Consider the following 24729-nt stretch of genomic DNA (forward strand, 5'->3'; position numbering starts at 1 on the left):
TTTATGACCAACCATTTAGCATTTAGATGGTGCATATCTCAAAACAGATGACAGGATAGATGCAATACAGTTTTACCTATTTTAAATATTTCTCACAAATAATACTACACAGAAATCACAGGTATACCTTTTTCGCCTACAAATGGCAAGGACCAAGTGAAGACGTCCATAAAGTTTGGCAGCCAGTATGGATGCGGTGAGCAGTTGAACTGTCGGATATTCATCACATTATTTTCATATTTTAATACAGCAGCTGTAATGTGAGTGAGGGAAAGCATTAGAGGCCGTAACCCCCTAAAAATGAACCATAAAAAAGCAATTCATTTTAGATTTTTATTGTTAACTGGTCAGGAAGGAGCCAGCATCAGAAGAACATTGTATTAGGAACAAATGCTATAATAATGGATCTAGGTGAGCAATGCTTTTTGTCATTTTGCACATTTAAAAAAAATATACACATCACTGAAATGAATGGGGGGGGGACTATAGGCATACCTTTATTATTATAGACATCTAAGTAGTTAGGAGCTGAAAATATCGTTATTAAAGAAGGAAACCCCGTTGTTTGACTTTTTCTGTACATTCGATAACTGAAATAACAAGAAAATACAAATATAAAAAATGAGAACAAGCGTGACAAACCTAGTGGTAAAAATCAAAATGAAAGTCTTACCCAGCATCTTGTGCTTCATGCGCTCTGATGATGGACAGCAGGTTGTTAGTCAGCAAAAACTCACAAACGGCTGGGTAACTGAAAGCAATAGGAAATAACTATATGATATTCAGTACAAGGCTGTATGGACAATAAATATTTTTAAGAACTCACAAACCTATAAAAGTAGGAGCATCCCCTGACTGTGTTATGACTGAAGTGTTCTTGTGACTTCTCATTACCAAAATCTTCTGAAGGGTCTGACCACAACAAGTCACACATAGGGCCAAATGCTGGGGGTTCTTTGAACCTGTCTAACTACAACCATAACAGAATGCATAATGTTACAATACTGTTGGCAAATATAAACATTTATTGATCAGTTACAGTGCTAATATTAGGTTATATCAGGCAAAACAGCCAAAGGTGCTTTAGGAATGGTTATTTTTTTGCAGCACTGGAAACGCTGACTTTTGTTTTTAATATAAGAAAAAAAAACCTTCATCCTCAATTGCATATTATGGAGATACTCACTCTTTTAATGTCATCTAATGTGTGTATTTCTGGAGACAGTCCTCCATGGACACAAAGAAATTGTTGATTTAAAAGTGCAGCTAAGGGAAGACAATCAAATGCTTCCATACAGGCTTCATAAACCCTTTCTGAATATTTTATTTTACCTAGAAACAAAACATAATAGTTTAGTGTTCTGGCACTAAAAGAGAACAAAAGCCAAGTTTCACAACTCTAAGTTTCAGTTACGGTTATCTCAATATATTTAATGTTATGCATGGGTTAAAATACAGTATGTTATCAATGATTCTGTACATTCAGGCCAGAAAACCGGCGGTGGAGCCAAGACACTTGGCTGTATTATGCAAAATGCATTCATAAGACGGTTCTGTAAAATGGTTTATGTTTGGATTCACTCCCACTTTTGTCAAGTACCATATTATTATATATATATATATATATATATATATATATATATATATATATATATATATATATATATATATATACACACATACACATATTAAAAGTGGTTGTCTCACCAATCCCTATGCACAGATAGATGTCCGACTAGGATCTGACCCCCTGCAATCTTGAAAATGGGCACTCATGTTTACCAATGGAGCAGCAGCCATGAACGCACACGGCCACACCATTCATTCTCAATGCAAGCCACCAAACATAGCCAAGTACACAACCCAACTATCTATGGTGGTTCACAATGAACGAACAGAAGTATACATACAGTAACACTGCTCTCTTCCAATGGAAGACATGGACCCCTTTTGTCAGGTCAGATGGGTCCCAGCTGTCAAATCACCTGCAATCACTTAGCCACAAATGTTTATGGTACAACAACCCCTTTAAGCAACGTACATTTATACAGTAAAAACATTGTTATCCCTGTCTACTGAAATTAATTATTTCTGAAAAGAGACATCACACAGCCTGTTCCAGAGCTGCAGAGAAAGGAAACACTATGTATAAGACACCTTGGAGGTTTGGGTAAGACTGGAGCTAGACGGCAATTTGGAATGTAATAATGTTGCATGGTAATATTGCTTCTTGTCCTCATTCATTGCCCAATAGAATCAACCTGCAAGCTATCTCAGAAGCATATGCAACATACACCCCACCAGAGCAGTAGACAGAGAACTTTGATAGCATTCACTGCAAATATGTACTAAGGAGAGACAGTCACAATATGTTACACAGAAAGGTGTCATGAGTCACAGGTTATGCATGTCTGTTACAGGAGACCAATAACCACACTACACAGGAGAATACACAAAGGTTTACTTTTAAGTTAGTAAAGTCTACTTACATTCTTGTTTAAAAGTGAAATATTCTGTAAGGTGCCTGCATTCATGATTGCCTCTCAAAAGAAAGAGCGTATTGGGGTACAGAATCTTCAGAACCCATAAATATAACACACACTGTTGGGAACAAAAAGACAACAGAATTTTTTTCTTTTATTTCTACACATAATGACCAGCACCTTTTCACTACATCATAACCACTGCACCATCTACAATATCCACTGATTCATGTGGTTGTCTCAACTAAAATTTCATGGACTTTTGAAATCTGGGATTGTCCAAAAACAAAAGTATGAAAGATAAAGGTAAAGGATGTAACTGTGTCCGATTTGTAAAAAAAAAACAATTTACAGATGGGTATGTACAAACCTGATGCGATCTACTTGCAGCCACGTACCTCATCCCACTGTTTTCGAGAACTCAAAGAGGTACTCCGGGCTGGGGTTATTTTTAGGGTATGGCCGGAAAAGGGGTGGAAATAGAGGCCGCCGGTCACTTACCTCTGAGGATCCAGTCCCGGGACCTGCATCGCGCCACCCCGTTCTTCCGTCCCACAGCCGCTACCTGGTCTGAGCTGCGGCTTGAGATGTGACGTCTTAAGGTAGCTCAGCTATTCAGCGACCGAAGTGGGACTCCACTAGGACCGCTGAATGGCTGAGCTGCCTTGAAACATCACATTTCAAGCCGCAGCTCAGACCAGGAAGTGGCCAGGGGACAGAAGAATGGGGCAGCAAGATCCGGGACTTGGTGCTGGAACTGGGGAGGTAAGTAACCGGTGGCCTCTTTTTCCACCCCCTCCTCCGCCATACCCTAAAAATAACCCCAGCCCGGAATACCCCTTTGAATAATAAATTTTAAAAGATGGATCACTGGGGGCATTCCTTGGCTCCCCAGGGCACCGTTCAGTCAACCCACCACCTCCGTTGGTCAAGTCTATAATTATATATATATTCAATTATGCATAAGCAGGCCAGTCTTTAGGTAGGTGTGACCAATGGAGGTGGCAGGCTGGCCAAACTGTGCACTGGGGGGTTGGGGAACACCCGAGTGATCCTAATAGGCTCACTTACGTTTTGCTTTTTTTTTCCATCAAAGTTCTTGAAACCGACAAACAAAAGACGACTGTAGGGAGATATCATCATTGCTGATAGCTTCCCTTATGATTGGTTTTAAAGTGATACTGTCACGTAGTTTTTTTCAATTTTACATCTTTAAACATGTGTAAAGGGTTAATTTTGTATTTAGCATACCTTATTTTATATACTGTGTCACGGTGCTAGTTGAGGTAAAAAGTGATCTTTTATCCAGTCCTAACTGTGCCACCTGGGTGGGGCTTGTCCTCCCTGCGCCACTTAACTCCACCCACTTCTCCGGCATGCACTCCGCCCCTATTGTGACATCATACCTGTGGCCGCTCTGTTGTTTCAAGTCGGTCCTCAGCGCAGACAAATAGCTCCCTGCACCTGCATTGTCCTCCTAGTTGGCGCAGGCGCACTCTGTCAGTGATGGTGGGCTGTTCCTGGAAGGCTGTGCCTTGCGCTCGCACAGCCCGCGATGCTGTGCGGCGCTGGCACAGAGGGGCACTGATGTTCATCTACAGATAGCCTTGCCGTGGCAGCTGTCAGTGTGGCCGCAAAGGCTGAAAATCAATGTGGTGGTGATGCGCAGGCGCAGTGAACTATTTGTCTGCGCTGAGGGTCGACTTGAAACGGCAGAGCAGAGCAGCCACCAGGTATGACGCCACAATGGGGGCGGAGTCCACGCCAGAGAAGTGGGTGGAGTTAAGTGGTGCAGGGAGGACAAGCCCCGCCCTGGTGGCGCAGTTAGGACGGATAAAAGATTACTTTTTACCTCAACTAGCACCGTGACACAGTATATAAAATAAGGTATGCTACATACAAAATTAACCCTTTACACATGTTTAAAGATGTAAAACTAAAAAAACTACATGACAGTATCACTTTAAGTTTTAGAACAATTAATGGGGTAATCCAGGCTTAGACAAATTACACACACAACCTTTAAACATGTCAATTCTTTGGGCGGATCTCGGATTGCAATTGGAACAGGCGGAACTGGAAGCGGAACCCGACAGGTGGACTCCACGTGAAATTACGCGCTTAATTCCATAGGGTGCACATACGCTAATACATATTAGATGCTCAAACAGTCCTACTGAAGTTCATCATGAGTGTCAAACTGGCTCTCCAGCTGTTTATACAATTGCAATACCCATCATTCCTGGACAGACATATCCAAAGTGTTGGCTGTCTAGGCATGATGAGAAATGTGGTTTTGAAATAGCTTGAGGTCTGTCAGTTTAACATCCCTGATCTAACATGTATGACCCCTATCAGAGTGTTAGGTCACTAAGGGTTGTTAGCCTCTGGGTGTTCAGGTGTCTACATTCCCTGAATGCTATTACAGAGCATGAAAATGGTAATGGGCAGAAACAAATATTGGAGAGCTGAATTTTAAATGTATACTGCTTACAGTGTGTGTTTACCTTGGAACATTTGTTGAATAATAATCTGTAAATCATCTTCATAAAAGATTAACTGGCCTAATATTACATTACTCCTCTAGTCCTAAATGTAAGTTTTCTTTAATATAACCCAGAACTTCATTTAAATTCGGCAGCGTAAACCCGAACAACCTCAAGCATTCCCTACTGGCTCAACATCTGCATTGCATTGGATATTAGCATTCTGGCAAGTGAGGTCTTTAAAGGACAACTCCCACGAAAAAATTTTTTAGCTTATTTAACACACATTACAAAGTTATATAACTTTGTAATGTGGTTAAATACCCGGTCTGGCCCCCTTCCCCCACTTTCGTACCCCCGACCCCCCGCCCGGAAGTTAAAGAATATTTACATTACCTATTACGATCGTCACGGTCCTCTTCTCCCGGGCGGCATCTGGTGACGACGACGTCAGAGCCGGGGGGCGGTCCGGGTCTTCTTCCTCCTCGGCGTCTTCATAGAGAGTGAATGGGACGGAAAAGGCTGCTGGTGCACATGCGCACCAGCAGCCTTTTCATTGGCTGGAGCGCATCACATGGCTTCCAGCTTTGTTAGCCCTGATTGGCTGAGGTTGCTGGAAGCCATGTGATGCACTCCAGCCAATGTGATGCGCTTCCATCCCCAGGACCCGGAATTCAGAGACATCGCTGGACGGCGGACGGCGGTGACGGTGAGGCGGACGGCGGGCGAATGGAGTGGCGATCGTAGGGATGGTGAGTATGGTGTATTTTTTCTAACCAAACTGAATAAAAATGGTGGTGCTGACAGAGACAAGAAGCACAGCGGCGGAGCTGCAGAAGGATATCAGGAGGTTTGTTTATAACAGCTACAATTTAAAGTGTCCGTGACTTTTTCACAGAGACATGTCAAAAGTATTGATCAGTCAGTGTCTGAGTGTTCAGTCCTTTACTTATCTCTAGATAAAGCCAGGTTCTTGCAAGCTTGATCACAGGGACTGGGGAGAGAAACACTCATCTGAAAGCTTCTCCCAGCTATATCTAGAGTTTGTGGAGGTCTGAACAATCAGGCCCTGCTGTATTCTTTTTCTGAAAAAAGCTTTCCATTGAATTATAGCTCATACATTCCTACTAAAACCCACTACATATGCAAAACAGCTCAACAGAAATGTCCAGTTATGCAATACTCCATACAAAATATACATTTATTAAACACCCATTAAAAAATAGGCCTTAAAGTGATTGTAAAATAGCATATTAAGGTGCATGAGAAACACACAATCAGCAATGTGGTTGATAACATAACATGTCAGATGTGTGATTTAAAGGGGTTTGTCCAGGGAGCAGAAGACAGCTAAAGTCTTACGCTCCTAGGCAACCCCTTTCAGGTATGCAGGGAGCACGGAACACAAGTAGTGCTAAGGGTACATTTTTGTACAGTCCATAATTGGGACGTATCACATTTAAAATTCTTTGGCCTTCAAGGGATCGATCTAATTCTCCATTATTGAATATATTCATCTCACTATTTTCTAAGATTATGTGCGTTTCTCTTGTGCTTCTTTAATATACTATTTTGGGATCTGTATGACCTATTTATTTATTGAAGTTTTATAAATTCAGGTTTTAAATGGTGAGTAGGCAAACTGGGCATTTTTATTGAACCTAGGAGACCTGCCATGCACCATTCACCCAGGTCAGCTGACATCTGCTAATTATATTCAAAATGGCACTCATTTGTATGCATAATTATTATTGTCTAAAAAATACCAGACCTTAACCTCTTAAGGACGGCGCCAATTTTCGTTTTTGCGTTTTCGTTTTTACCTCCTTGTGTTTAAAAGGCCATAGCGCTTGCATTTTTTCACCTATCGGTACCTTGATTGCGCATATGCGACTTTGTGATCGCTTTTCATTACAATGTTTCTGGATTTCATGTGACCAAAAATGCACAGTTTTTGCACTTTGGCGGGTATTTGCGCTTAAGCCGTTTACCGTGCAAAATCAGGAATGTGCTAAATCAATAGTTCGCGCAATTACGCACGTGGCGATACCAAACATGTTTGTTTATTTTTATTTATAAAATGGAAAAGGTGGGTGATTCAGACTTTTATTAGGGGAGGGGGTTTTGTATTTATAAAAACACTTCTTTTCTTTCACTTTTACATTAATTTGAAGTCCCCCTGGGGGACTTCTAATACAGCTACACTGATCTGTCATAGAGATCAGTGTAGCTGTATAATACAGCACAGATCCATGAGATCGGTGCTCTATTGCATTGGTCTGCTGCAGACCATTGCAATAGAATACCTAGCCGGGATCAGCGTCATTACGTTGCTGAGGCCCGGCTCAGCAAGACCAAGGGATCCCCCCCTCTGCGATCGCATCGCGTGGGGAGGATCCGCCACTAGACACCAGGGATGTCATGTTTGACAGCTGCATCTAACAGTGTTAATTAGCGAGAGCGGCGATCAGGCCGCTCCCGCTAATAGCCGCGGTCCAGTGCTGCAGATAACAGACGGGATTGCGGCAGTTCAGAGCGGGGTCGCTGTGCGGCCCCGCTTTGAACTCCTCTTGCGGGCATGTCCCTAAGAGGTTAAAAACCTGTTGCAGGGGTTATAGGTGGTGTGATAAGTTTAATCTTGATAACACCACATGCAGTCAATGTTGAATTCTCCCAAACCACACTGAGGTAATATATTTATTAGTAAAAAAAATAAATAAAAGTATTTTACCTCTATACTAAAATACCCTCTGTCTACATAGTCGCCCAAGAAGAGGTATCTTGTGTTAGCTGGCGATCCTCCCACTTCAAACAACTTCATCAAGTCAAAGAACTGCCCATGAATATCGCCACAAACTGCAATAAAAATTAAGAATAAGTCAATGATGAGGCAATAAATAAATATAAAAAGCTGTAACAACAACATTAAAACCTCTGGCAAGTGAAGTGATATATTTTAGGCAAGTGAACAGTCAGCTCTTGAAAGGATACTTATAATCTTTACAAATTTTTGGCATGTCACTATGATGCGCCAGAAGTTCTGATAGGTGGTGTCAGGAGCTTGAAAAGCAGAGATTTTTTTATGACGAGAGCAGAAACGAAGGGGCACAGTGCTCAGATGGCAGCTTCTCCGGCTTCCTTTTAGCGATTAGTGGGGACCTCAGCACTGGGACTCTGATCAATGAAAAATTATGTCTCTAAAGTTGAGAGGCCCAGGGCATCTCTAAAAAAAAAAAATCATGTCTGTTGGGGTTTTGCTGGCTATGACAGAAAGGTTAAAGAACACACTGTGTATACCAGCTTGCCTGACTAGTCTATGACCAAAAGTGCCTACAAGTGGCACACAAGCATCAGTACTGGGCCATGGCACAATGGAAGAAGGTGACCTCAGTTGATTAATCACATTTTCTTTTACATGACGTTGTGAAGAAGAAATGGCAGTGTGTCACTTTAGCTAATGTGCTACTATTAAATCTTAGGCCGCACATTCATGCAGAAACATCATGATCCTATACACTATTGTAGGTCAAGTACAATCCTTTGGAAATAGTATTCCTATCTTAACTTGTCATTCCCTGCTCTCAGGATACCCACTGATCACAAAAACATCATAAGTTTAAAAGGAACCAATCAGCTAAAATATCGCTATTAATTTATTAACACAAGGAATAGACATATATTTGGCAGTGTGTGCTTAGCAGTATTAGCAAGGTCTGGTAGGTTAATAGCAATATTTCAATTGATTGGTACCCAGGAAAAAAACAAAACATCATACATGGCTTTTATGTTGCACATAATTACCATGCACTCATTTGCAGCTTCAATTTCCCTTGTTTTATTTCACCCTGAATTGGCAGCACACTCTGGAAGTTGCTCTATTTCTAGGTTTGAGATTGGTCTTCTCCTATAACCCCCCCCCCCCCCCCCCGCCCACCACGTGTCTTCTGTTCAGCACACTTACCAACAACCACCTAGCTTTCATGCACACCCCCTTCCTACATCCTGCCAATAGCTGCAGGATGGGTCATGACCACGCATCAGAGAGGGGAGAGTTCCATTTCTGTGGGGAACAGGCCAGTCTCCCTCTGCTGATGTGTGTCAACAAAGTATTAACACAAAATGGCGGCGGTCCGAGAGAATGGGGGTCAACAGTGAAGATATAGGAAGGAAGAAGTAGAACTTCCGGTGTTGAGTATAATTTGAAAAAAAGGGGGGAAGGTCTTCATACTCCTGACTAATGTGTAGTAGAAAGGTGTAGTAGAAAGTTGTATAAGGCTAAGTTCACATCACAATTTTGCAATCCATCTCACTGTATCCATTTTGGAAAACGTACAGAAAAACACGGTTATCCAAATTTTTGTGCATGTTTCAAAATTGATAATTGATAGGTAATGGAAAACTGATCAAAACGTATGGCATACAATAGCATCCGTTTTTTCCGTCTGTTTTTGCATCCTTGTTTTTCTTAGAACGTATACATTAAACTGATAGCAAAATCGTGATGTAAACCTAGCCTAACTTTATTATCACAGGGAACTTTTTAATGGCAGACTGACCCTTTAAAAAAAAAAAAAAAAAAAAAATCCATCAAAATGTCAGATGGGAACTTACCCTAAGGGTATGTTCAAACCAAGAAATAGACAAGGAATTTTAAGCGGAATCTGTGCTTAGTTTTACACACGTAAAATATGTACAGAGCAATGTACCATTGTAATCTATGGGAGTTCCTCTCTGTCGGTCACACAGTGGAATTTACGCACAGAATGTTCCACCTCGAATTCGAACTCTATCCCATAGAAATCATTGGGGTTTTGAATTTCCACTTGCACTACGCACCTATTCTGCCAGAGCTGAAGAGGAAATTACAAGCAGAAAACTTTCCTCTTCCATTCCTATCCCTCAGTGTGCACATACCCCAAGTACCTCTGGTTCATGCAGAAGTTAAACAAACTTTACCTGTTATAGGTGCTTCAACTTCTATCATCGTCTTCTCTCTTCGTAAAATTGCAGCACCTTCATTGATAATCCGAAGTGCAATTTCTTCATCTACCCGGCCTTCTTTTATTAAGTGGTTCTTCAAAATATCCACTCTGGGTTTTCCGTCAATATCAAACACTTCTTCAGATGTTAATCGGTGTGTTGGGGGGAAGGGGACAGCTGCAATCCAAAATTTTTTTTTTTAAATAAATGCAAATTAACAAACACACACACACAAGCACAAGACTAAACCTAACTTACCAACAGAAGACACATGTAAAAACAGTAAATGCAATATGGCAATATGTACACAACAAAATCAGGGGCCTGAATCTTATCCAGGTACCATGTGACGCAGTTAAGACACAATACACATTAAATAAAAGCCTTCTATCCCATCAAACATATATGTTGGAGTACAGCCAGTGGTATATCACTATAGGCATACAAAGGCATTAGCCAACCATAGGCTCCCATGTGAAAAACTGTATACCATGCGGTATATCTGCTATAGCAGCATGATACTGCATAGAAAAGCATAGCCAATTACGGTATGCTTTTCTATACGGTAGGGGATAAAAATGTGTACTGATGTAATATCCATTGCACCACCATGCAGATTTGCAACTAGGGAATCTAAGAGATCAGGATAACAGCCTGTGATATGTAACAATAGTATAGCACAGATAATAGTAGTATAGGGTAGATAATAGTATCCAAGAAAAACATTGAGTTGGCACACCAAGAGTGAGTTGCATAATGTTGTGAGGGGGCTACCCAGAATAAGAAAAAACATCGCTACTTTCTTGTAAAAAAAAAAAAAAAAAAAAAAAAAAACAGCACCATAATCCGTCAGATATCTGTCAGCTAAATCTGTCTGTGTAAACACACCATTACACATCCCTATGCTTCCGTAGTGCTGTTCTTGGGTCTCGCCGACAGCCACCGGATGTCACTTTCGGCTAGAATCTTCCAGCTGCAACTTCATGGCCTAGCTGAGCAATTGCCTGCTCAGCAAGTCAGTGACTGGAACAGTGTCCCGTCCTGTTCAATAAGCAATCAATAAGCCGGTTACATGATATTGCAGCTGGAAGAGCTGCAGGACACCGGCGGCTCTCAGAGAGACCCGGAAGCAGCACTACGGGGCACAAAGTAATGGTAAGTATATTTTGTTTAATATTTTCCTGCACCCCCTGCCTTTCTGCTTTTTTTTTTTCCATTTTCATGTCAGCCATACGGCTATATACATTCCTACTGCTAATGCTCCGTGCAGCAGCAACGCATATAAATGCTCCTGACTACGAAGGAGTTGTAATGTGTGCAGAGCAGTTTCAAAACAATTGGCCCTGCACACAGTGCCCCCGAAGCCGGAGGTAATGACATACAGCAGCAGTCCCGTAGCTGCCTGTCATTACACCTTAACCCCTAGACGACCTAGGACGTACCGTTACGTCCTGGAAGTCTGTGCCCAGATGACTCTCGACGTACCGGTGCGTCCTGAGATATGAAGTGCGTTCCGGAGTGGAGCACGCTTCATAGCAGGTGGGGGCCGGCACCTCACCGTTAATGACACGCTGCAGCGATCGTGCTGCACCGTGCCATTATCTCCTTAAACGCCGCGAGGTTTAAGTGTAAGTGACAGGGTTGTTAAAACGGACCGCCGGAGGTCTGTTACCTGCCTCCGTGTGGTCCGATCGGCGATGTGTTCACTAAGCCTGCACAGGCAGGCTCAATGAGCAGATTGCCGATAACACTGATCAATGCTATGCCTATGGCATAGCAATGATCAGTGTGCATAAACAAAGTAAGGTATGTACAAGTCCCCCAAAGGGACTTAAAATGTATCAAAAAAATAAGTTAAAATCACTAACACACTACCCCAAAACCCCTCCCCCAATAAAAGTTTAAATCACCCCCCTTTCCCATTATATAAATAAAACATATAAAAATAAATAAACATATAATATACCATAGCGTGCGTAATTGTCCGATCTATTAAAATCTAACAAGCGTCATTGCGAACGGTAAACGGCGTACACGAAAAGAGGGAAAAAAGTGTGCGGATTACCGATTTTATGTTACAATTTATATGAATTTTTTTTAAAAAAAAGTGATCAAAACGTCAGATCTTCACAAATATGGTATTAATAAAAACTAGAGATCATGGCGGAAAAAATGACACCCCATACAGCCCCATAGGTGAAAAAATAAAACAGTTATAAGCGTCACAATAGGCCCTGCATATGGTTGTGTTCAGACTGACCTGTAGAATAATGGTATCATGTCGCTTTTACCATATAGTGCATTACGTAGAACCCCCCAAACATTACCATATTGCATTTTTTTTTACGATTTCACCTATTTATATCTTCATAAATAATATATTTGGGGTTCTGTCATACATGTTATGGTAAAATGAAAGACGCCATTACAAAGTACAACTATTCCTGTAACAAACAAGCACTTACATGGCTTGTAGATAGAAAACTGAAAGTGCTAGAGCTCTTAGAAGGGGAGGAGGAAAAACGAATGCGCAAAGATCAAAATTTGCGTGGTCCACTGGGTCATTTTGGGCCTGGTCCTCAAAGGGTTAAACGCTGCGATGCAGTGATCAGGACCGATCACTTACACTGACAGGCCAGGGTTAAACATTTACCTCTGTCCTGTCGGACTGGCTATCTGTGCTCTCAGGCAGACTCTATGCACAGATCGCTGATCAATGTCCCCTTGGGGGACTTATAAAATGTATATAAAAATTTTTAAAAACATTTTTAAAAAAAACCTTTATAAAATTAAAATAAAAAATTAATATATAAAATAAATAATGAAATTGTTATAGCATGCAGAATTGTCCGATCTACTAAAATATAACAATATTTCTGCACGGTGAATTCTGAAGAAAAGAGGGGGGGGGGGGGGGTGTTTGAGGAATTACCAGGATTAATTTTTTTGACAAATATATATGGGGGGGGGGGGGGGGGTCGAAGCGATCCAAATTTTTCTTTTATACTAATATGATACTAATAAAAACTAGAGATCATGGCAAAAAATATAAGCGTTATGGCTCTTTGGAAGCGAGGAGGAACACTGCTTCAATTTGAGCCTTTGGTCATGAAGGATTGAACAGACAGATTCCTAAAATATTTGTAAAAAAATTACCAAAAAGTACTCTTTACCCTGAAAAACTGCTCTAAAATCTGCCCTAAAGTACATATAATTGTACCTACTGTTGTACACCCACAGTCCAGTGTGATTTCTTTCCCTACCACCACCTCCTTCTCCAGCTTCTCATTTTTCAACAGAATTAGTGGCTGTGATTTGTGTAACCCCTTCTTTGCTGCTGTTTCTTATATTTCTGCTTACATAGCCCATTGCAAAGCCAATGCACCAGTAAACCCCTTCTCCCTGAACATGCAATCTACAGTGGTGTATTGTGTAAATCATCCACCAGCACCTGTTCAGACTTTGCAGTTATAAACCGTTCTAATACTATGTACCCTTCGTAATTCACTCTGTGTGACAATTTTATGTTTTTCTTGGATACAATTTGGTGGTGGTGACCAAGTCTGTCTTTGCACCGAAAATGGTAGGTAAAACAATGCAGGCTTCAATACAGCAGTCACAAAAACAGATATAAGAACAGCTAAAACATGACAGACGACAATGACTGTAAACGCTGTGTGTTTTTGGTCATTTTATTTTGGTAAGCCATCTCATTAAAAGAACCTGTCAGGTCCCCGATGCCCCATCACACTCACTGCGCCCTCCTTCCGCTTGATGACAGCCTGAGTGCAGGAGATAAAAACACAGGAATTTAAAGGACCATAATGCACCAGAAAGGTGGATTGATGTGAATTGTTACGTCACGTGTTATCTGAAACTGTGATTTTGTAAGGATTTCTCCCAAGAAGAGTTAGTATCATAAGAATCCATGCAGAATGTGCCTTGTCTCCACTTACATGTCTACCAGCAGAAACAAAAAAATCTACTACAAATCTTTACTGTAAGAGACAGCTGTCTTCATCACTGTAGAAACAGTGGTACTTGCCTTTACAAACTTCACATACACGTAAGCCTTTTCACAAAACACCTTGCATTGAGACAGAACCAGCTGATGGTCAACACAACTAAGGTCTTGTAAATTTCATACAAAAACTACATTTTCTTTATACCACAGAAAACCAAGATAAAGCTAGGGCTCCTTGATAGCAACCACAAGAGACAGTACAAAAAAATAGGCAAGTTTCTTGCAAGTGGCGCAAAAATACAGCAGTATTGTGACACAGTGAAGTCCTAGCCTTATGGCCCGTTCACACTACGGAAAACAGGCGGAAATTCAGAGTGGAATCCGCACCCGTGGGCTCCACTCAGAACTCAGACTGCTATCTGTTTCAATGGGATGCCTTGGCGCCTCTGCTCAAATTCCTTGATCAGGGATAGCAGAGACGCGCAAGGCATCCCATTGAAACAGATAGCAGTCGGAATTCTGAGTGGAGAGCACGGGCGCGGGTTCCACTCTGAATTTCCGCCTGTTTTCCTGTCCCATTGTTTCAATGGGATTTCTGAAGCGTAATTCCTCGCCTATTCCATAGTGTGAACATACCTTAAGGGCCGTTCACACTATGGAATGGGTGAAGAATTACGCTTCAGAAGTCCTATTTAATCAATTGGACAGGAAGAATTTCAAGCTGAATTTCTCGCCTATTCTGTAGTGTTAACACACCCTTATGATGAATGTTATGCAAAAAATAACAAAAACAACAAGCCAAATGCCTGGGTGGCTAATAATGCCGTAACAAACACAGGCTATTTCACTATTTTGACTTAGTAGATATAGAAGCAGAGAAAAACAACACTATACTCAGACATTGATGTAAAGCAGGGATGGGGAGCCTTCAGCCATCCAGCTGGTGCAAAACTACAATTTCCATCATGGCTGGACAGCCAAAGCTTTAAGCTTTGGCTGTTCCCCATTCCTAACATGAAGCATAAAGTTTCTGACTTTCCCATAAAGATGTATATTCAGATAGGTCAAGGGCAGGACTGCACTAAATCCAGTGACCAAGTCAACATGGTGACTAAATAAATTGGGTTTGGTAACCAGGTTTCACACATTCAGCACCTGTGTGCTATGACTCAAATCTAACTACATGGAGCAAGATCGGACAACACCCTTGTAAGGCCTGTCCACACACTAAAATTTGTAAAAAAAAAAATTAAAACGTACTTGAATTGCAATAGCCAAAATGTCATTTATGTGATAGCATATATCTGTTGCAATCTAAAGTACATGGGACGTACTTCCCAGAAGCTCAAAACAAGAGCATGTGAGCCGCCACTTTTGCTCTGTGTGCACGGAGCCTTATGGTCTGAACACACGCAAAGAAATGGTCCTATACTATGGAAAGGAGGAGGCTGTTGGGTCTACAATGCAGGAGGAAACTGCTATTACAGTACAATACCCACAGCCTTCAGTAAGAGTAAACAACCACGAGTGAAGATAAAAGCATACAGTAAAAAACTAAAAAAATAAACCCACTGTACTCACTGATTCCCAGCACTACCATGACAACTCCTCCCAGGTCCCCCGAGTCTCTGTTCCCCTGGCCTCCAGTGATGATCATGTGTTGACAAGTGACAACACACTGCTGGAGGCTAAACACCGATGGGAGGATAAAAGCTCTCTTCATCATCATCATCATCACATGGATGGCCCGATGTCAGCATCATAGTCCATGCAATGTGAATGGAGAATAGAGGAATCTCATTGTCTTTATTCTAATCCGCGATCCACACACTGCATCTGGGCACAGGGCGTCTTCACCACCCTCATACACCTATAGCTACATGAAATTCCCTGATGTATAAAGGAATGGCTGCTTTTCTTTCGAGACTTTACTACACTACTAAACACATCTGACTAGATATGCTAAAGAAAGGAGAAACATATATATGTAGATCAGCTCACCCCAGATAATTAATGGCGCATGCAGGTACACGAGTCTCCGGGTTTGGAGTGGAGCACGTGGAAATATATGCGGGCCGTGTCCCGTATCGGCAAATCCAACGTAGAAAGAGATTTTCCACAGCTCCTTAGGATAGTGCGAATTCTTTATTGGTACATATACGGTGAAATTAAAAACTGGTTAAAATCACGCCGACGCGTTGCGGAGGCAGCCCTCCTTAATCATGGCAAGGCATTGCCATGATTAAGGAGGGCTGCCTCCGCAACGCGTCGGCGTGATTTTAACCAGTTTTTAATTTCACCGTATATGTACCAATAAAGAATTCGCACTATCCTAAGGAGCTGTGGAAAATCTCTTTCTACGTTGGATATGCTAAAGAAACCCCATGATTTATTCACTTTGATTTCTATCTTCTATAAATAGATGCAATGTAAAATACATAGCTTTAGGAAATTAATAAGTTACTCATGCGACTTGTACACAAATGAATGGCAGGGATATGAAGTGGTCGGTATCAAACTGTGACCAGATGATTTACCGCCAGAAGCTGATGGGCCAATTGCTTTATAGTCACCAAAATACAGAACATGATCGCAGATGTCCAGGGAGTCGTCAGCAAACATGATAATATTAACCTATGCCCCTATAAGTGGCTGACCAGAACTGACCGGACCTGCAATTTCCCTTCTAGGCTCATGGCGACCTGGGCATCAAGTCAGAACATTGGACACACCTTTTCAAAGTTTTCTGTATTTTCATGACTATGAAAATTGTAGATTGTAGCGACATGCTATTCCATCCAGTTTGCGTTTAGTTGGATTATCATTTATTTTTCAACAGGACAACGATCCCAAACACACCTCCAGGCTGTGTAAGGGCTATTTGACCAAGAAGGAGAGTGTTGGGGTGCTAAGCCAGATGACCTGGCCTCCACAGTCACCAGACCTGAACCCAATCGAGATGGTTTGGGGTGAGCTGGACCGCAGAGTGAAGGCAAAAAGGCCAACAAGTGCTAAGCATCTCTGGGAACTCCTTCAAAACTGTTGGAAGACCATCTCAGGTGACCTACCTCTTGAAGCTCATCAAGAGAATGCCAAGAGTGTGCAAAGCAGTAATCAAAGCAAAAAGGGGGCTACTTTAAAGAACCTAGAATATTGTTTCACATTTTTTGTTAAGTATACTATATAATTCCACATGTGCTGGCGGGGTTCTGGTGTGGTGTTTTTGGGTCTGGTCCTGTGCACGCCTGCGGGGTTGGTGGCCACTGACTGGCACGGTGTGGACTTAGTGTAGGGACCCATGTGTATCAGATACCGGCACGAGGTACATGGGGCAGTATGGCTTGATCAATTCATACACAAAATTCTGATGTGTTTTTTTATTAAGCCTAGCGGCACTAGTATCAGCCATAGGTGTGAGGTGCAGCACTCTGTTTCTTCCCTGAACCGTAATTTATAGTTTTGATGCCTTCAGTGTGAATCTACAATTTTCATAGTCATGAAAACTTTTTAAATGAGCAGGTGTGAAAATAAAGGACAGGAACTATTGTGTTATTGCTGTGAAATAAGCTGGTTGGATAAAAACTGTAATAAATATAAGGATTTCTTCACCAAAAAAGTTTCTATTACTACATTTTCAGCAGACTACAACAGAAAATATGCAATGCCTAGAAAACCTTCACATACACTAGAGTTAAAAGAAAAAAACTGATATTTCACTCTTTGATGATACCACAGATCTAAGAGCTGTTTCTGAAAGAATGGAATGGTCCCTACACCAAACACCCCCTGCGGCTCACATTGTAGTAAGATCTCATACACACATCCAGGGGCAAGATTGTAATGCACCAATACCAATAACAGATCATGCACAGAATGCAATGGTCCCTACACCAAACACCCCCTTGCCGCTCACATTGTAGTAAGATCTCATACACACATCCAGGGGCAAGATTGTAATGCACCAATACCAATAACAGATCATGCACAGAATGCAATGGTCCCTACACCAAACACCCCCTTGCCGCTCACATTGTAGTAAGATCTCATACACACATCCAGGGGCAAGATTGTAATGCACAGTCCATGACCGAGGACGACACACCAATAACAGATCATGCACAGTCTATGGAGCCTGGACCGCAAAGCAGACCATAGTACAGGTCCTATTTATTTCTATAAAAGTCCATACTGGGTAAAAGTACACACAAGGGTCTTTTCAATGCGACAGCCAAAATGGTGTGGATCCATATGCCATAAGGCTCATGTCCAACACATGCCACTGTAGTTTTAGAGCCAAACTCAGAAAAGCCTAAGGTTATGTTCACATCTGCATAGGAACTCAGTTCAGGTGGCTCAGTCAAATATTACCAGCAAGTCCTGACCTGGCAAAAAAACTAAGTAGTTTGTTCTTTGTTTGTGATTCTGTTTATTGTGCAATGGATCGTCCATCTCAGATTTTCTGCCCTGAAAGGAATCTTCGACAGAGGCCCAGAATGGAGCCTCAGACATAGATGTGTAAAAACTTACACCTAACCACAGAATAAGAGATATAAAGCTAAATAATAGGGCTCTGTGTGCAGATGGAATCACTTTACTCCAAAATAGCAGAGCTGAGCTAGTTATCCCTGCCCTGTGGATAGGTGAGAACACCTTTAGGGTAGCTTCACACATGAAAGTTTGCAGCAAAATTCGCTGCGGATCCTGTAGTGTGAAGCTGGATGGGTCACATACACACTGCGTGTATAGGACCCGGCCCCTTTAACCCCCGCGCCGCCGCCCAGCCGCCCACAGCACCGTCTCCTTTAACCCCCGGCCACAATCCCGCAGCCTCTTTAACCCCCCCCCCCCCCGGCCGCTCTCCCGCAGCCCTGAGCATACATTACCTGCTCGGCACCGCGGCTGTGTGTGAGGGAGCTTCGCACACAGCCGCAGCGCCGAGCAGGTAATGTATGCTCTGGGCCGGGGCTGCGGGCGACCAGGGGGTTAAAGGAGCCGGGGCTGTGGGGGAGGGGGGTTAAAGGGGCCGGGTCCCATACAGGAGTGTATGGGACCCATTCAGCTTCACACTACAGGATCTGCAGTGGATTTCGCTGCAAACTCGCAGCATGAAATCCGCTGTGGATCCAGTACATGTGAAGCTACCCTAAAACGGAAATAAGTACCAACTCCAGACAGAGGCAGCCCATGGATGAATATGCGGCTGTTTCTGTGGTAAAAAAGCTGTTTCCGGACAACCCCTGTAAGGTTTCCTTATCAGCATAGCATGCAGTGGTAGAAATTTATACTTTATAGCCTGCAAATCCATCAGCTGTCAGTGTAGAGTGTATGGTGCTCTCCCGACACTACACTGACACATGACATCAGTGTCCGACCCTTTTGCTCTTGGAGATATAAGCCACAGTAAGAGCAGTCTGGCTGCTACTTAATGGGGTTATTCAGCGCTACAAAAACATGGCCACTTTTCCCCCTACTGTTGTCTTCAGTTCAGGTGCAGTTTGCAATTAAGCTCCATTTACTTCAATGGAACTGAGCTTCAAAACGCCACTCAAACTGGAGACAATAGTAGGGGGAAATTGGCCATGTTTTTGTAGCGCTGGATAACCCCTTTAAGCCTCCGCACCCTTTAGACAACACAGGAACACTTGGCCGTGCTGATAGTTCCTGTGTATGGGGAAGAGAACTGCACAATGTTATGGTCGAAGTATATGGCAGCCTTTATACACCTTTAACCCCTTCCCGCATTTGGACGTACCGGCATGTCCGAATCTGCATGCAGTTCTTGCAGATGGACGTGCCGGCACGTCCTCGGGATGACAGGGGCGCAGGAGCTGCGCTGCTGTCATCCCTGGCAGGGCCCGGTTTCTGCCATCAGCTTTGGCAGAGAATAAGGCTGCGGCGCCGGGAAGACCCCCACCCTGTCCCCCCAGCTACCGGAGGTAGCTGAGGGGTTGGGGCAGTGTGTGGCCATCAGATCCAAGGTGGCCGCCGCCATCGATGTGAACAGACTATGTCTGTTCACAGCGATGGAAAAGTAAAAATGAATCAAAGCCCCATGCACTCTGCCACTGGAGGTAGCGGAGAGCATAGGGCAGTGATCGGGGACCCCACTGTGTGGTCCCGGTACAAGCGATCAGTGGTATATACTATATACCGCTGAACACTTGTGCCATGGGCTGATCAGCACTTTTTATCCCCCGTCACCATAAATGATGGGTGACGGGATAAAAAGTCATAGTGTGCCCCCCCCCCCCCAAGTCGCCCTCCACCCCCCCGTCACCCCCCTACCCTTTATACTCACCTGATCTAGGGAGGTCCTTCCTTCTCAACGTCCTGACTGCTTCTGAAGTGCGCATGCAATTTGGTCTCTGTCACTGAACCATGATTACTGTGATAGAAAATATCACAGTAATCATAGTAATATAGTGAACATGACTGTGTAAAAGTACAAAAAGTAAAAAAAAAAACAACAACACTTTATAGTAATAATTGCAGTTTACTCCCAAATTACCCCCCCCCCCCCCCCCCGCCAGGTTACCCGTAACCATCGCAGGTTGCTCATAACCACGCCAGATTACACGTAACCACCGCACGTTAATCACCCCAGATTGCCTGTAACCACCCCAAATTACTTGTACCCACCCCAGATTACCTATAAGCACTTCAGTTTATCCGTAACAATCCCAGATTGTCTGTAACCCCCCAGGTTGCCCGTAACCACCGCAGGTTGTGCATAACCACCCCAGATTGCCCGTAATCATGCCAGATTACATGTAACCCCCCCAGACTGCACGCAACCACCACACGTCGCCAAATTGCCCGTAACCACGCCAGATTACAGGTACCCACCCCAGATTACCTATAAGCACTTTAGTTTGTCCGTAACCACCCCACGTTGCCTGTAACCACCCCACGTTGCCCGCAACCACAGCATGTTGCCCGTGACCACCCCATGTTGACCGTATCCACCCCAGATTACCCGTAACCACCCCAGGTTGCCCGTAACCCCCTCCAGATTACCCGGAACCACCCCACATTACCTGTTACCGCAATTTTTTTATTTTATTTTAGTAACTGCGCTATTCTTATAACTATTACTAGCTGCGGTTTTGCTCCAGCAAATTTGCACTCCTTCCTTCTGAGCCCTGCTGTGTGCCCATACAGGGGTTTATGCCCACATATGGGGTACAGTTGTCCTCAGGAGAACCTACGCTACAGATTTTGAGGTACATTTTTTTTCTCCTGTTCCTTGTGAAATTTAGAAATTCCAAACTAAACCAACATATTATTGGAAAAATTCGAGTTTTTCATTTTTACTGGCCAATTTTGAATACTTTCCTCTAATACCTGTGGGGTCAAAATGCTCACCACACCCAAAGATGAATTCTTTGAGTGGTGTACTTTAGAAAATGGGATGACTTTTGGGGGGGTTCTAGTCTGCTGACACTACAGGGGTGCTGCAAACGCACCTGGTGCTCAAGAACTTCTTCAGAAAATTCTGCACTGAAAATGCTAATTGGTGCTCCTTCCCTTCTGAGCCCGGCTGTGTGCCCACACAGTTGTTTATGCCCACATATGGGGTACCGCTCTACTCAGGAGAACCTACGTTACAGATTTTGGGTGAATTCTCTCCTGTTCCTCGTGAAATTTCAAACTAAAGGAACATATTACTGGAAAAATTCGCGTTTTTCATTTTTACTGTCTACTTTTGAATACTTTCCTCTAATACCTGTGGGGTCAAAATGCTCACCACACCCCAAGATGAATTCTCTGAGGGGTGTACTTTCCAAAATGGAGTGACTTATGGCGAGATTTTACTCCACTGGAACTACAGGGGCACTGCAAACGCACCTGGCACTCAGAAATACCTCTCTAATACCTGTGGGGTGTACTTTCCGAAATTGGGCGACTTACGGGTTTTTTTCTCTCTGCTGACACTACAGGGGCACTGCAAACACACCTGGCGCTCAGCTTTTCCAATGCAGATTTTGCTGAAGTAGTTTCTAATTGGCGCTCCTTCCCTTCTAAGCCTCGCTGTGTGCCCAAACAGTGGTTTACGCCCACATATGGATTACCATTGTACTCAGGAGAACCTGCGTTACAAATTTTGGGGTGCTTTTTCTCTCGTTTTCCTTTTGAAAATGAGAAACTAATCTAAACGTATATATTATTGGAAAATTTTAATTTTCCATTTTTTTACGGCCTAATGGTGAATACTTTCCTCCAGCCTCTGTAGGGTCAAAATGCTCATTATACCCCTTGATTAATTCTTTAACCCTTAGACGACCCAGGGCGTATAGTTACGCCATGGAAGTCTGTCCCCAGACGACCTAGGGCGTAACTGTACGCCCTGGGTGTTTCTCCCGCTATGAAGCGCGCTCCGGAGCGGAGCGCGCTTCATAGCAGGTGGGGGCCGGCTGCAATCAGCAGCCGGGACCTCACCGGTAATGACACGCTGCAGCGATCGCGCTGCCGCGTGTCATTAACCCCTTAAACGCCGCGATCGCGGCGCGACCGCGGCGTTTAAGTGTAAGTGACAGGGGGAGTCCCCTGTCACTTACCGATCGGGACCCCCGCAGTGTGACTGCGGGGGTCCCGATCGGTAAAACGGGCCGCCGGAGCTCTCTCACCTGCCTCCGCGCGGTCCGATCGGCGCTCTGGTCACTGAGCCTGCACAGGCAGGCTCAATGAGCAGAGCGCCGATAACACTGATCAATGCTATGCCTATGGCATAGCATTCATCAGTGTATAAATCCGAGTAGTGTATGTAAAAGTCCCCCAAAGGGACTTCAAATGTGTAAAAAAAAAAAAGTTAAAAACACTAACACACTACCCCAAAACCCCTCCCCCAATAAAAGTTGAAATCACCCCCCTTTCCCATTATATAAATAAAACATATAAAAATAAATAAATAGATAAACATATAATATACCGTAGCGTGCGTAATTGTCCGATCTATTAAAATATAACAAGCGTCATTGCGAACGGTAAACGGCGTACACGAAAAGAGGGAAAAAAGTGCGCGGATTACCGATTTTATGTTACATTATATATATAAAAAAATTAATAAAAAGTGATCAAAACGTCCGATCTTCACAAATATGGTATTAATAAAAACTAGAGATCATGGCGGAAAAAATGACACCCCATACAGCCCCGTAGGTGAAAAAATAAAACCGTTATAAGCGTCACAATAGTCCCATTTTATTTATAATTAATTGCCAAAAAAAAGGATTTCATTTAAAAAAAATATATAACATTAGAGAATCTGCGTAAACCTGCATATGGTTGTGTTCGTACTGACCTATAGAGTAATGGTATCATGTCGCTGTTACCATATAGTGCATTACGTAGACACAGGAACCCCCCAAACGTTACCATATTGCATTCTTTTTTGCGATTTCACCAATTTATATCTTCATAAATAATATATTTGGAATTCCATCATACATGTTATGGTAAAATGAATGACGCCATTACACAGTACAACTATTCCTGTAAAAAACAAGCACTTACATGGCTTGTAGATAGAAAACTGAGAGTGCTAGAGCTCTTAGAAGGGGAGGAGGGAAAAACGGAAACACTAAGATCAAAATTTGCGCGGTCCACTGGGTCATTTTGGGCCTGGTCCTCAAAGGGTTAAGGTGTGTAGTTTCCAAAATGGGGTCACTTCTGGGGGTTTTCAGTATACAAGCCTCCTAAATCAACTTAAAAAAAGAACTGGACCCTAAAAAAATCAGTGTTGGAAACTTTCACGAAAATGTGATAATTTGCTGATAAATTTCTAAGCCCCGTAACACCCTAAAAAAGTAAAATCTGTTTATGAAATGAAGCCAGAATAAAGAGGACATATTTTATTTTGATGTTTTTCACAAAAAAAAATAAAAAAACACACAAAGTAGTGACCAAATTTTGCCACTAACATAAAGTGCCATATGTGACTAAAAACCATCTCAGAATCGCTAGCATATGTTAAAGCATCACTGAGCTATAAGTGCATAAAGTGAGACAGGTCAGATTTTGAAAAATGAGCATGGTTATTAAGGCCCAAATAGGCTTAGTCTTGAAGGGGTTATAGAAGGACCACATTTTCCTAAATAAACACAAGGTCAAAACAAAAAGGGCTAGTGATGACTGGAAACAACAGACAAAATGTAGTTTCCTTACACTGTTTCGCAATAACTGTTAAACTTCCAGTTTGGCTCATACATTGATGGCACACGCCAGGAGAAGACAAGTAAATTCCTCATTCTGTCGGCCAACAGAAGCAATAAATGGTAGAAACTGTGAAAGTTAACTACTACCACACACTATGGGAAGGATTTTTCAAGAACAGTGTACTCATAAGCTGGTCTTAAATTAGGCCCCGTCCCATTTCCTCCAGCCAAATTCACTAAATTGAATCTGACCCACTGGCCACCCGACCCAAGAAATCTACACCACACCAGCAGGTGTAAATTTCTATCATGATTTATGTAAATGAGGCACGAGAGGAGGCCATATCTCCTCCCCGCCCAGGGAGATATGGAAAGTGTCCAGCAGATTTGCCCCTTCTCCCTTGCGTATGCCCCTGAACTACACATACAGCTTCCAGATATGTAAGGTGTTGCTGAGTATGACACCCTGACGTACCAAGAAGCCACAGCTGTTAAAAATTGCCAGAGAACAAAAATGCTATTTTAAGAAGCTACGGTAAAAATAGAATTACAAGTGGAAATAACCAAGTATAGTAGGGTCATTTAAAAGAGCGCAAAATAAGAGTTTTGATGTTTGAAAACTATGGCTGTCCGGCCAAATGTCAGTTTTCAGTATTTGGCAG

General features: G+C 42.8%; 1 protein-coding gene across 5 annotated transcripts in view; it reads right to left on the reverse strand.

The window, feature by feature from the left end:
• The window catches only part of PPP3CB (protein phosphatase 3 catalytic subunit beta), a 58594-nt gene that overhangs the window by 20810 nt on the left and 13055 nt on the right, over window positions 1-24729 (reverse strand). For all 5 annotated transcript variants that reach the window (XM_069980479.1, XM_069980475.1, XM_069980478.1 and 2 more), the window contains exons 2-9: window positions 9926-10126; window positions 7701-7825; window positions 2490-2601; window positions 1187-1332; window positions 831-970; window positions 674-751; window positions 496-590; window positions 128-253 (exon numbers count right to left, since the gene is read on the reverse strand). In XM_069980479.1, coding sequence (XP_069836580.1) covers window positions 128-253; window positions 496-590; window positions 674-751; window positions 831-970; window positions 1187-1332; window positions 2490-2601; window positions 7701-7825; window positions 9926-10126 — 1023 coding nt within the window. The remainder of the gene's footprint in view (window positions 1-127; window positions 254-495; window positions 591-673; window positions 752-830; window positions 971-1186; window positions 1333-2489; window positions 2602-7700; window positions 7826-9925; window positions 10127-24729) is intronic.

Source organism: Dendropsophus ebraccatus, chromosome 8, assembly GCF_027789765.1.
Source record: "Dendropsophus ebraccatus isolate aDenEbr1 chromosome 8, aDenEbr1.pat, whole genome shotgun sequence".
In the NCBI taxonomy this organism is placed as follows: domain Eukaryota; kingdom Metazoa; phylum Chordata; class Amphibia; order Anura; family Hylidae; genus Dendropsophus; species Dendropsophus ebraccatus.